At 29.2% G+C, this 14615-nt stretch overlaps 1 protein-coding gene across 4 annotated transcripts in view; it reads right to left on the minus strand.

Annotated features, from left to right (window-relative positions):
• Positions 1–273: 273 nt before the first annotated feature.
• The window catches only part of LOC107452458 (kinesin heavy chain), a 40018-nt gene continuing 25676 nt past the window's right edge, over positions 274–14615 (minus strand). Inside the window, exons 11-15 of one of the 4 annotated variants that reach the window (XM_071181111.1) lie at positions 12861–13003; positions 9691–9827; positions 3062–3291; positions 2394–2474; positions 274–1998 (exon numbers count right to left, since the gene is read on the minus strand). In XM_071181111.1, the coding sequence (XP_071037212.1) occupies positions 913–1998; positions 2394–2474; positions 3062–3291; positions 9691–9827; positions 12861–13003 (1677 nt within the window). In that variant the 3' untranslated portion in view covers positions 274–912. Of the gene's footprint in view, positions 1999–2393; positions 2475–3061; positions 3292–6117; positions 6255–9690; positions 9828–12860; positions 13004–14615 lie in introns of all 4 variants that reach the window. The other 3 variants (XM_071181114.1, XM_071181112.1, XM_071181113.1) reach the window with 3 other exon arrangements.

Raw genomic sequence — 14615 nt, forward strand, 5'->3', positions numbered from 1 at the left:
TTTATAAGACACCCTGAATTTATGTGTGTGTGTGTATTATCCTTGGATTTGCCCGATTAGATTAGTTTATATAACAAGAAAGATTTTTGTGAAAATATATTCATTTATCTAATTTAACACACAATTAACTCAATGATTTTGATAATAATTTAATTACATTTGTTGGATATCAATTGTTTTTAATCAAATCTTGGAAAACTTAATATATATTTATTCTTAAACTTTCTTTATAATTTTCTTCTTTCTTTCATTATACGTAATTATAATTACACATTAATTATAAGTAACAACAAGCATCTATGCAGTTTCTATTATTTTTACAAATTTTACAATTGTTTGGTCTTACAGATCAATTCTTTTAGACAAACTTATAAGCTGATTGCACAACTTCAAAACTTAATTTTTAAAATTGCATTCACTCAGTGGCCTATTCATCCCAACTCTCAACAAGTCTTGCAATTTGTGCACATGCTTTATCAATTGATGATGCTTTCATTGCCCGTTCTTTAGCTGCATAGCTTTCATTTAAATTGCATATTTCTTTTCGTAACGACGTATTACTTTCGTATTGAGAATCTAATTCTCTCGAAATTTGTGCAATTCTTTGGTCTTTTTGGTCACATTTTTTCGACAAACTTGAAAGCAGATCACACAGCTTCATGATATTGTTTTTAACATCACTTACACTTGATAATTCATTGAAAAAAGGTATGTTCAAGTGTTGCAGCTTCTCTACTAATGCTGTTCGTAAAGCTTGATCTTCGGCTGCATGCTTTTTATTTACATTGCATATATCTTTCTGTAATGACATACTTTTTTCAACTGCAGAATCTTTTTCTTTCGAAAGTTTAGCAATTTTTTGTTCTTGCAGATCACATTTTCCCGACAAATTTATAAACTGATCACAGAGTTTTAAAATATTATTTTGGATATTGCTTGCAAAGCCTGATCTTTAGCTGCATGTCTTGCTTCCAAATTGCATAGCTCATTCTGCAATGATATAAATTTTTCATCTGCAGAATCTTTTTCTTTCGAAAGTTCTAAAATTTTTTGGTCTTTCAGGTCACATTCTTCGAACAATTTTATAAGCCAATCACAGAGTTTTATAATATTATTTTGGATATTGTTTTCCCGTAATGATTCCTGCAAACCTTCTATCTTTAAATGTTGCAACTTCTCATCTATTGATGCTTGCAAAGCCTGATCTTTCGCTGCATAGCTTGCATTTAAATGACATAGTTCATCCTGAAATGATATATTTTTTTCAACTGCAGAGTCTCTTTCATCCGTAACTGCTGCAATTTTTTGCTCTTGCAGATCACATTTTTCCGACAAATTTATAAGCTGATCGCAAAGTTCTATAATGTTATTTTGGATATTGCATTTCCGTAATGATTCCTGCAAACCTTCTGTCTTTAAATGTTGCAACTTCTCAAGTATTGATGCTTGCAAAGCCTGGTCTTTAGCTGCATGGCTTGTATTTAAATTGCATAGTTCATTCTGCAATGATATAATTTTTTCATCTGCAGAATCTCTTTCTGAGGAGACTGCAGCAATCTTTTGCTCTTGCACAATGTGAAACCGCGACAGTCTTTGAAGATGGGCAAACAACATGAAAATTTGATTCTGAATATCTTCTGAACTCAACGTTTCTTTTAGCACTTTGCCGGTGATGTGGTTCAACTGTCCCGCAATTTCTGGGTTGACTTCAGGTAAAGATTTAGGTGAATTAAAATTTGCGTTAATTTCTTCTGACATTTTTTGATTTAAAAGCGCTAAGCATTCATTCATGATCCTTTTGAAATTGTAGAGATCTTGCATGCAACATTCTGCTTTTGTTTCGTGTGTTTTCTTTTTTTTGTTCTCTGTTATCAACATGTTTGATAACTCCTCGTTTCTTTCCTTTTGTAACTTTAACTCTTGAGTAATTGTTTCCATATCCTGGTGAAGTATAAGGATTTGTTCCTCAGAAAAAAACAATTCTTCCTTTAGTTTGACCTATGTAGAAAGACAAAATTAATTTAATAAAAATCTTTCTACCAATAATGCAATAAACGTAATATAAATAGGACTATTAAAAAATCTAAATATCTGAGTAATAAATTGTTACTATATGTCTATTCCAGACATTAAATTTTCCGTATAAGTAATAAACCTAAAATAACATTTTCGAAATCAGACACAAATGCTCCTTTTACTAAATAACCGTAACCGTTTTGAAATTAGCTGATAACTTAATATCTAACGGCAGAAGTTAAATTTATGAAATTTAGATGTAGAATAAAAAGACCATGGCAAAAAAAATGTAAACAAACAACTCAAAAACCAAATTTATGGAAGGAGTAATAATATTTTGTTTTTCCCCATTTTGTGGTGGCTTATAACGTACATACCATTTCAGCTTCATAATTCTCATCCATGTCTCTCACTTTCTCATTTTCAGCTTGCATAGACATAGTATTTTCCAGTGAGAGCTGAAAATTAAAGACAGTGGCAATAATTAAAAATTGAATTTGAGTAAAATTGATTGAGCAAGATTATTTAAAATAACTCCACTTTAATAACATTTCACTTAAGTATACTCAAAAATGCATTAAAAGAATATTGTTAGAATTTAAAAATACAATTAACAAAAAATATTGAAAATCAGAGGGTGGTATAGTTTATCTATCGAAAGAACTCTCCACGCCACAAAGTCTAAGACCATGAGCTGCTATGGTAACAAGAAATAGCGCATTTCAAAAAGAGGAATTTCCTTCTTTCCTGATTCACTTTCTCTAGTCGACCCGAGCCAAACCCTGTCTTAAATAATGACCCAACTCCCTACTTGAAATAGTTAAACCCAGTAACCATAGCCACTATTTCAGACGAATAGCAAGGGGAGTTCTTTACATAAACAAACTATATGTGAAGTTGTATTTACTCCAGAGATATACACTCTTAACACTTGACAGCAAAAATAAGCAAATCCCGTTCGATGCTAATGTAACATTTAAACAGTTTCCTATGAATGACCAATAACAAAAAAGAAAAAAAAATCATATATTGTTAGAATACAAACCCGTGGAAACGGTTGTCTCATAATGTCTAATTGTCTGTCTAAGTCGCTAATATCCTCACAGCTTTGAAGAGACTCATTCAAGTCATAACAGGGAGTATTAAAAATGGACGATTCTGGCAAAATCTGGCTGCTTGACAGACGAGCAGAGTCCCTCAAAGATTGTTTTGAGAAAGTATCTCCTTCACTGTAATCGAAGGGAGGAATCCATTCTTCCTCTGGTACAGTTTCACCTATTTTTATGAAGTAAACGGAGAACTTGTTCAGTTACAGAATTATATTAAGTTTTTCATTGCACTCAAAAAAGGACAATAAGAACTTAGGTAGTTTGGTTATTTTACGAAAATATTTAACACTCACTGTTGCAAAATTTTTTTTGGATGAGTATCAGCTAGAAATCATTTATCAAGAGTTTCAAGCAAAATAACCGAGAAATAAAATCAGAAAGTGCATATAAAACTAAATAATAAAAATTCTCTGGTGATTAACTGATTTTACTAAAAAGTAAAGTATTATAGAAGTCAATGTACTGTTTCCTAGTCCCTGGCTCCGAGACGGAGGATAATAGATTCCCGGTTAGAGAGATGATAGGCAAAGACTAACTATCATACCAAGAGAACGGCTACTTACCCCTTAGAGTCAAGCCATTAAGATTTAACCATGACATAAATAGCAATCTATTAAAATATTTGAGCCGGGATGGGTCAGGGAATAGAGCGTTCACCTTTCAATGAGGTGGACGGGGGACATATCCCAGCAATGGCAGGTCGATACGAATACCGCATCCGACTTGCACCGACCACAGTGCTGGCGTAAAATATCCTCTGTAGTAGACGGACCATGGGTAAAAGTCCCCTTGTCGTCATGCTAACCATGAGAGGTTTTCGTGAGTTTCCTCTCCATGTAACACAAATACGGGTTAGTTTCATCAAAAAGTTCTCCACGAAGGCAAATTTCTCCCAAAAACACCTGATCTAGGAGTTCCCTCGTCTTCTGAATTGGGTTCACATTTAGAAGGCTGTGGACTTCAACAATAGTAGCAACTTAAAAAATTGGGTCGGCTGTTCAAAAACGATTATAAAATCTAAATTATTAAACTATCTGAATAAACAGTTCGAGCAAACAGTTTTCAGTGAAATGCGGTATTGTCTGTTAAAGAAAAACTCAGTTACATGCTTTTGAACAAAAACTTAAGAAACATCAGAAATTCTTGTTCTTTCTCTGCATTTTTACCGAATTTTATTCCTCACAAAGCGGAAGAAAAAAAATCTTAAAAATCATTTGCTCTCGCTTCACGCATTGCATGTTTTAAAAATATTTAAGATGACAAAACTGAACAGAAGAACTTCTACTAAATTAAAAATTTCATAGCTTTATAAAAATCTAGTCAGTTTTTCTAAAGTTGTAATTTATTCAGATGATATATTAACTTATGTTATTAATTAATAATTAATTAGTGTAATAATATATTAATTGTATTCAGATTCGGAAATCAGGAATAAAAACAATTTTTTAAACAGTTCTTATTTTATTTATTTTCTTCTTTTTTTAATATTTTTACTTTTTTTATTATTTTCTTGCAATTATTCGAACTACCATAATTTTTAATCACTTTCTTGTAACACATATATTTGTAAGATTAAATTTTCATTCATAATTATAATAATGAAAAACAAAATATAATTCTGAAGGGCAAAAATAAGGAAAGCAATATACTGTAGGACTTCTATTTAACGAACTTCCATTTTGCGAACATCTCTATTTTGCGAATTTTTTCGAGGAACCAAGAACATTTTGGAAATTTCTTCGTAAAATAACAGCGAAGTGAATTTTCTATTTTACGAACTTTTCTCTGAGATTCCCTTTATTCATTTTCCAAAATATTTCGAAACATTTCAAACTTGTTGACGAATTTTATGGGGGAAATGAACTTGAATTAATTTTCGAAGCTACTGCTTTATGTAATGTTTCACTGCTTTCTCTAAAAGTTATTTTAGAGAAAGCAGTAAAATCCCTTTTCCTTTTTGCTTGCATTGCAAACGAAAAACTCAGTTCAAATTAATGGATTTTATCAGTAGCAATTAAACTTAAGAACGCATGTGGTATTGCATGCTTAAAAATATTTTTCCAATAAATGCAGTTATAATATTATACATAAAATTAGCTTCTTTTCTTTCTTTTTTTCAGTTGAAAATGTATGTAGCATGATAGTATAACACTGGATAATGTTTCGCTCTATTTTTGTTTTTCCTGCAGATTTCTTTTATGGTTAAGATTCATAAAAAAAAATAGTAGATACTAGTTTACAAGATAACGGCGTATAAATTGCTATTTAAATTATGCCTAGTGTTTATGAATTTAAAACCTGTTTTGTGTTGTTTAAGTATTTTAAAAGGTAATTTTCCATTTAATAAATTTTCCCTATAAGGAACTTATTATCGGGATTTAGCAACTTCGTTAAATAGAGGTCGGAGTGCATAATAAGGAAAACAAAATATATTCCTAAAAATTGTAGATGAGATGAAATCTTGCAGTATGCCACTGAACATATCAACTGCAAAGTGATGGTAATGGGACTAAATGTTTATTTTAAAATTGATAATGTTAAAAATAACATGTTATGCTCTATCAACAACAGTATCAGGCTATTCTCTATAATCAGTATTTATCGACTTACGAACCAAAAATTAAAAATTTCATTAAGTAGAATTCCTACATACATTTTTGATTCAGTAGAACACTGCAATAAGATAGAAAATATTTGGCCAGTTTCTTTATTTTCCAAACTGACTTTCGTAAACTAAATTTAACTTCATAAATTAATTTGGTAAAATAAGAAACCAAGCAAAGTTTTGAATTTCACTGATATTTAAAAAAAAAAAACATTAATGCCTCATGCAATGAATACGAATTAAGAATGTTTGTTTTTCATTGGTAAGCATTAATATTTTATAATACATACAACTGTAATTACGTACATGGATTACATGGAATAAAATTTTTACAGTTATTTGAAAGCAAAAAGATTAAAAACATAAAAATTATAATACTAAGCTTACCACTTCTCCATCTTTGCAACTCTGTAGCACAATTTTTTATGTATTTATTAGCGATACTGATGTATTTCTGAAATCTACTCAATTTGTTTTCGCTCAGTTTCACATTCCTGCGTAGATTATTTTTTATTATTTTAGCCCTGAAATAAAAACAATATATGTATATTAGAGTTGTTATATTAATTTGTAGAATTATTGTCAATATTATTAAAAAATGTAGCAAAACTATTATTTCTTCGAAGCGAAAAGTTTCAAAGATAAATTATTTCATAATTAAAAAAACAACTTTTAATACAAATTAAAACAAATTACTTATATATGCAAGTGTTTATATGTATGTAATAAGAATTTACATATTGATTCAAAAAATTTCCCTAAAAAGGCATTATTTCATAGCTTCGCAATATTTATTAAAAAACATATATTTAATAGATTCTTTAAAATGTTCTAAACATAAAGTAATATACAAAACTGTTTATTCTTTTATTTCTTTAAAATATTTGAATTAAAATAATTGTTTTCTTATTAGAATTTTGAAATAATAAAATTATTAACTATAAACATTTATTATAGCCAAAAAAATGATAAAAACTCTGAAGAAGTTCTTATGAGATATAATTGATTGTTTAAAAAAAGTTTAAACTCGTAATAATAATTGTGAAATGGGAGTTACCATTATACTGTTAATACTCCTAGAATATTCAAAAATAATAACGAGTCCCCTTGTGAATTCCGGGTTTATCAGTGTTTTCTCTCGGAATTCCAAGATGTCTGTTTTAAAAATAGTGTCAGCATGGATTGTTAAAAATCCAGTAGATTTTACAAAAGAGTATAAATTTCATGATAATTGTTGTATAATGTACTAAATATTTTACACATAGGGAATTTTAGGGATTTTTACAGTTATCGAAATGGAAAAATTGCAATATTTTGTGGCGCAGTTGGTTTGTCGTCGGCCTTCTGAGCCCAAGTCTGCGGGTTCGATCCCCGGCCCAGATACCGGATTTTCGGGAAGCAGAAAATCTTCAGCGGCCAAGTCGTATGATTATGCGGCATGTAAAAGATTCCTGGAGTGCCTTATTATCTCTTGGCATTTCCGGCAAAATTAAATTCCTAGTGTACTTTAGCATCCAAATAGAGTCTCGGTGCTGCCATCTAGTGCGTCAGAAACTAGACGTCAAAATTAACATGACCAACGGTATCTCACTCATTTTGGTGGTCCTGAAAGAGTGGATACCACCTCTGGAGAACGCACTAGGTCTGCTCATCGGCAAGACCGATTGTGCAGCTCATTGAAAATAAAAAATGTTTACTCATAATTTCGAATATTAATAGGCATTCATCAGACATAATTAAAAGATTTTTTTAAATGAATTTAAAAAGAGAGTTATGAATGAAAATAAACTGAGGATTTTAGAACAAAAAAAGTTTTGAACTGATTTCTGTAAATGAAGTTGGCTTAATTATGTGTTAGTCATATTTATTTAATTATTCAAGACAGAAAGCAATAATTGGTACAAAAATTCTATTTCTATAGGGAAATTTTTAGGAAATATACTCAATTTTATGGAATTTTCTACAATGCCGGGAGAAATTTAATTGAAACAGTAGACCAGGAGAAACTACCAAAATCCAGTAGTCTACTGGAAAATCCAGTAGAGTTGGCAGCTATAATAGTGGAATATGTAAATCAAACTGCAATGAGACACTTAGGGGAGAGTCGGGTAACCCAGCTCACTTAAGGAGTATTGCTTATATTTCTGTATAACATTGAGTAATAATCAATATTTTTGCATGTTTCTATTGTTTTATCATCTAATTAGATAATGCAAAAAAGAATAAACCAAAAAAAGAATAGTTTAACTTAAAAAAAATCGAAATTTAAAAAAACATGTTTTTCAGCTCTTTTCAAAATGTGTCGGGTAGCCCCACCCAGTTACAAAAAATATGTTTCTTGACTGTTTTTTCAGGTGTAAGTGAGAATGACCAATGTATTGACAATAGATAAACTTCATTTATCATTTTTATCGCAAAATTATTTTATTTATTACATATTTATACACTTTTAGTGAATTCTATCATTTAATAACANGAACTACCATAATTTTTAATCACTTTCTTGTAACACATATATTTGTAAGATTAAATTTTCATTCATAATTATAATAATGAAAAACAAAATATAATTCTGAAGGGCAAAAATAAGGAAAGCAATATACTGTAGGACTTCTATTTAACGAACTTCCATTTTGCGAACATCTCTATTTTGCGAATTTTTTCGAGGAACCAAGAACATTTTGGAAATTTCTTCGTAAAATAACAGCGAAGTGAATTTTCTATTTTACGAACTTTTCTCTGAGATTCCCTTTATTCATTTTCCAAAATATTTCGAAACATTTCAAACTTGTTGACGAATTTTATGGGGGAAATGAACTTGAATTAATTTTCGAAGCTACTGCTTTATGTAATGTTTCACTGCTTTCTCTAAAAGTTATTTTAGAGAAAGCAGTAAAATCCCTTTTCCTTTTTGCTTGCATTGCAAACGAAAAACTCAGTTCAAATTAATGGATTTTATCAGTAGCAATTAAACTTAAGAACGCATGTGGTATTGCATGCTTAAAAATATTTTTCCAATAAATGCAGTTATAATATTATACATAAAATTAGCTTCTTTTCTTTCTTTTTTTCAGTTGAAAATGTATGTAGCATGATAGTATAACACTGGATAATGTTTCGCTCTATTTTTGTTTTTCCTGCAGATTTCTTTTATGGTTAAGATTCATAAAAAAAAATAGTAGATACTAGTTTACAAGATAACGGCGTATAAATTGCTATTTAAATTATGCCTAGTGTTTATGAATTTAAAACCTGTTTTGTGTTGTTTAAGTATTTTAAAAGGTAATTTTCCATTTAATAAATTTTCCCTATAAGGAACTTATTATCGGGATTTAGCAACTTCGTTAAATAGAGGTCGGAGTGCATAATAAGGAAAACAAAATATATTCCTAAAAATTGTAGATGAGATGAAATCTTGCAGTATGCCACTGAACATATCAACTGCAAAGTGATTGTAATGGGGCTAAATGTTTATTTTAAAATTGATATTGTTAAAACTAACATGTTATGCGGTATCAACAACAAGATCAGGCTATTCTCTATAATCAGTATTTATCGACTTACGAACCAAAAATTAAAAATTTCATTAAGTAGAATTCCTACATACATTTTTGATTCAGTAGAACACTGCAATAAGATAGAAAATATTTGGCCAGTTTCTTTATTTTCCAAACTGACTTTCGTAAACTAAATTTAACTTCATAAATTAATTTGGTAAAATAAGAAACCAAGCAAAGTTTTGAATTTCACTGATATTTGGAAAAAAAAACATTAATGCCTCATGCAATGAATACGAATTAAGAAAGTTTGCTTTTCATTGGTAGGCATTAATATTTTATAATGCATACAACTGTAATTACTTACATGGATGTGTACAAGTATTTATAATTATAATAAAATTTTTACAGTTATTTAAAAGCAAAAAGATTAAAAACATAAAAATTATAATAATAAGCTTACCACTTCTCCATCTTTGCAACTCTGTAGCACAATTTTTTATATATTTATTAGCGATACTGATGTATTTCTGTAATCTACTCATTTTGTTTTCGCTTAGTTTCACGTTCCTGCGTAGATTATTTTTTATTATTTTAGCCCTGAAATAAAAACAATAGATGTATATTAGAGTTGTTATATTAATTTGTAGAATTATTGTCAGTATTATTAAAAAATGTAGCAAAAACTATTATTTCTTCAAAGCGAAAAGTTTCAAAGATAAATTATTTCATAATTAAGAAAACAATTTTTAATACAAATTAAAACAAATTTCTTATATATGCAAGTGTTATATGTATGTAATAAGAATTTACATATTGATTCAAAAAATTTCCCTAAAAATGAAATTATTTTATTTTTTTGAACAAGAATTGTTCTTTATTTCATGTCTAAAGTTTAGCAATATTTATTGAAAAGCATATATTTAATAGATTCATTAAAATGTTCTAAGCATAAAGTAATATACAAAACTGTTTATTCTCTTATTTCTTTAAAATATTTAAATTAAAATAATTGTTTTCTTATTAGAATTTTTAAATAATAAAATTATTAACTATAAACATTTATTATAGCCAAAAAAATGATAAAAACTCTGAAGAAGTTTTATGAGATATAATTGATTGTTTAAAAAAAGTTTAAACTCGTAATAATAATTGTGAAATGAGAGTTGCCATTATACTGTTAATACTCCAAGAATATTCAAAAATAATAACGAGTCCTCTTGTGAATTCCGGGTTTATCAGTGTTTTCCCTCGGAATTCCAGGATGTCTGTTTTGAAAATAGTGTCAGCATGGAATGGTAAAAATCCAGTAGATTTTACAAAAGAGTATAAATTTCATGATAATTGTTGTATAATGTACTAAATATTTTAAGCATAGGGAATTTTAGGAATTTTTACAGTCATCAAAATGGAAAAATTACAATATTTTCCAATTATGACATTAAAGATGATTAACTTTATGTATATTATGTTTACTCATAAGCGGCTGGGTGGCGCAGTGGGTTTGTCGTCGGCCTTCTGAGCCCAAGTCTGTGGGTTCGATCCCCGGCTCAGATACCTGATTTTCGGGAAGCAGAAAATCCTCGTATGATTCCATGTCGTATGATTATGCGGCATGTAAAAGATCCCTGGAGTGCCTTATTATCTCTTGGCATTTCCGGCAAAATTAAATTCCTAGTGTGCTTTAGCATCCAAATAGAGTCTCGGTGCTGCCATCTAGTGCGTCAGAAACTAGAAGTCCAAATTAACATGACCAACGGTATCTCACTCATTTTGGTGGTCCTGAAAGAGTGGATACCACCTCTGGAGAACGCACTAGGTCTGCTCATCGGCAAGACCGATTGTGCAGCTCATTGGAAATAAAAAATGTTTACTCATCATTTCGAATATTAATAGGCATTCATCAGACATAATTAAAAGATTTTTTTAAATTAATTTAAAAAGAGAGTTATGGATAAAAATAAACTGAGGATTTTAGAACAAAAAAAGGTTTTGAACTGATTTTTGTAAATGAGGTTCGCTTAATTATGTGTTAGTCATATTTATTTAATTATTCAAGACAGAAAGCAATAATTGGTACAAAAATTCTATTTCTATAGGGATATTTTTAGGAAATATACTCAATTTTATGGAATTTTCCACAATGCCGGGAGAAATTTAATTGAAACAGTAGACCAGGAGAAACTACCAAAATCTAGTAGTCTACTGGAAAATCCAGTAGAGTTGGCAGCTATGATAGTGGAATATATAAATCAAACTGCATTTAGACACTTACAGGAGAGTCAGGAAGCCCCGCCCACTTAAGGAGTATTGCTTATATTTCTGTATAACATTGAGTAAGAATCAATATTTTTGTATGTTTCTATTGTTTTATCATCTAATTAAATAATGCAAAAAGAATAAACCAAAAAAAGAATAGTTTAACTTTCAAAAAATCGAAATTTAAAAAAACATGCTTTTCAGCCCTTTTCAAAATGTGTCGGGTAGCCCCACCCAGTTACAAAAATTATGTTTTTTGACTGTTTTTTCAGGTTTAAGTGAGAATGACCAATGTATTTACAATAGATAAACCTCATTTATCATTTTTATAGCAAAATTATTTTATTTATTACATATTTATATACTTTTAGTGAATTCTATCATTTAATAACAACAATTTTCATACTTTTTACCATTATTAATGTATAGTAATATTTTATAATATTAATATAAATTTATATTAAATATTTAACGAAAATAATTTAATTTAAGTAACAATAATTAATAACAATAGTTTTTTTTCAATATAAACTTATTTGGTTGATCTCTTCTTATAAACTTAATATAAAATACTTCTTATAAAATTACAAATTCACTTTGTATTTTGATTGCATTCAAATGCTTCTGTAGATTGATTCGTTCACAAATAAGTGAAAATAAATAAGTAAGCAAATAGCTTATCATAATATTTATGATTTCTTGATATTAAATTTAATTTGGATATATCAATTACATTTTAAAAATATTTAATTTTTCATTTTTAAATATATAAATTTATGTTTCATATAATATTAAAACATATATTTGTTGTTAAAAATGCATATAACATTCAAATTTGAAGCAATAAAATAATAATCTTTGCAACCGTACATTTATCGACGAAATAAAATTGGGCGGTGATACCCGACATTCATGTGAGCGGGGCTACCCGAAATCCAATTTTTTTGTAAATTTGTAATTACTCGAACAATTTTTTACATACAAACTTCTTTCTTTGTGCAAATTAAACTTAAGACTACATACTTTAATGCTGTATGTATAGAAAAAATTATTTTTTTAGTATTAAAATGAAGTTTAATCGAAACATTCAACCAATTTTTCTTAATTTCATGACTACTGTATTCAACATATTTTCAAAACTATTGTTTACCATGTTACCAGCTGCATAAATACTTGAAACTTTGAAAATAATCTTTTTTTAATATAACAATCAATGTCCGATGGCCCATTGACTTGAAAAAATATTCTTTACATATGAAATTGACAGTGGGCGGGGGTATCCGCTGGGCGGGGCAACCCGACTCTCCCCGAAGTGTCTGATTCTATTTTTAAAAAAATAATAAATAAATAAATAAATAAACTTGCAAGACCTACCGCGTTCCAAACTCCAATGAATATTTCGTTTCACTTTCAGATGAAGGTCTTACACAGACGATAATGACTGTTTGTGAGTTTCCTCCCAAACTCTCCTTCAACAATCGAGTGAGACAACTCTCTCTGTATGGTGGTAAGTCTTTCTAAGAATAAACACACAATTACTTTCTAGTTAATTTTTCAAGATGACTTTTATTTCACTCATAGGCCCGATTCTTTCCGACCGAACTAATATATTTTGAAATAAGTTTTGAAATATTCAAAGTCATCACCCAATTGAAAATATCACTTACGTTATTCTAGAATTTAAATTAATTTTTCGTCATGAAATATTTTTTACTCTATTTTTGGAGTTGTTATAAAATTATTCACGTAAAACCACAAATGTAATCTTATTGATTTGAGAAAAAATATAGAGAAGCTCTAGGAATGGTCAAGCTCTTCTCCATGTAGTGTAGTAAAACTATAATTTAATTTCCAATTGAACAAATAATATAGTATATCCTCAAAAAAATATTCAAAAAAAATTACCAAAATCAAAATATTAATCTTAAGTCCAATAGGGAGACAGAGTGAAGAGGCTTCTGAAACAAGTTTTTTAGCAAATAAGTTACATCCGTTACAGTTAATGCATTAGCATTAACTCAGGACTCACTGTGACCCTGTTCACTGTGTGTTAGTTAAAACTAACTAACTCCCTTGCGTTACAGTCCATGTTGGATCATGGCCTCACTAACAATTTTTCTGCTAATACTAGTTAAAATGTCGTAAAATTTCCAAAAATAGAAACCTACAGTTATTTTTTTTAAAATCATTTATGATCTAACTTGGTTTGATGAGTGACAAATTCAGCACATTGTTGAAAATAAAAAAAATTCTATTCATCGGCATCAATGATTTTTGTCTTGGTGGAAAAAACTTGCCATCCTTAGCAATTTTTTTTATCACTATTGAGTATAGAATCTGTACGTAAAAATCTGTTTAATTTTCTAAGGGGACAGAAGAACAGGAAGTGAAAGGTTCAAAACACTTCAAATCGGATTCAAAACGCCTCAAAGTTAACCAGTGAATTCCATAAAAAAATTTTTTTTTACCTGTTTTTCCTCTAGTCGGACTTTGGGCCTTAGAAATCGTGCAGAATAAAGAATAAGAATAAAATCGCTGTTAATGAATTGAATCATCCATTTTATACCAGATGAGGAATCAAAAACTTGACCAAAAAAAAAATTATATTCACATACTACATTAATCTATACTATTTACAAATATATTTTCTATCTTACATACTAAATAAATTACATGCTTTCTAAATACTAATAGATACTAAATTATATACTACATAAAATGTCAAAGTTACAAAATAAATTAATATTATTAAAGATGATAAAAGTTCCAGCTATTAACTTCCGAATGAAATGAATAATTTTTTAAAAATAAGCTTGATATGAAAATGATCACTAAATTTGACAAGCAACTAGTTCTTGTTTCCTGGTGTAATTAACAGCAAGAATAAATACAACAAAATTTTGTATTCTGAAGTACATATTTACTGTCTGCATTGTAGAAACAGAGGTATAATCTCGCCAAATTTGGTCACGAGAATGAGGGCGCTTTACTCATTCTCGTGAGAAAGGGAATTCGAATCTAGTCGACCAAAGACTCCCCGTGTAGTAAGTGGTGACAGGTGTAAGCTAAATCTGTCCGGTAACAAAGTCCTCTGTATTCCTATAGCAAATTAAACCCCTGGGAAAACTG

This window comes from Parasteatoda tepidariorum, chromosome 5 (assembly GCF_043381705.1).
Source record: "Parasteatoda tepidariorum isolate YZ-2023 chromosome 5, CAS_Ptep_4.0, whole genome shotgun sequence".
In the NCBI taxonomy this organism is placed as follows: Eukaryota; Metazoa; Arthropoda; class Arachnida; order Araneae; family Theridiidae; genus Parasteatoda; species Parasteatoda tepidariorum.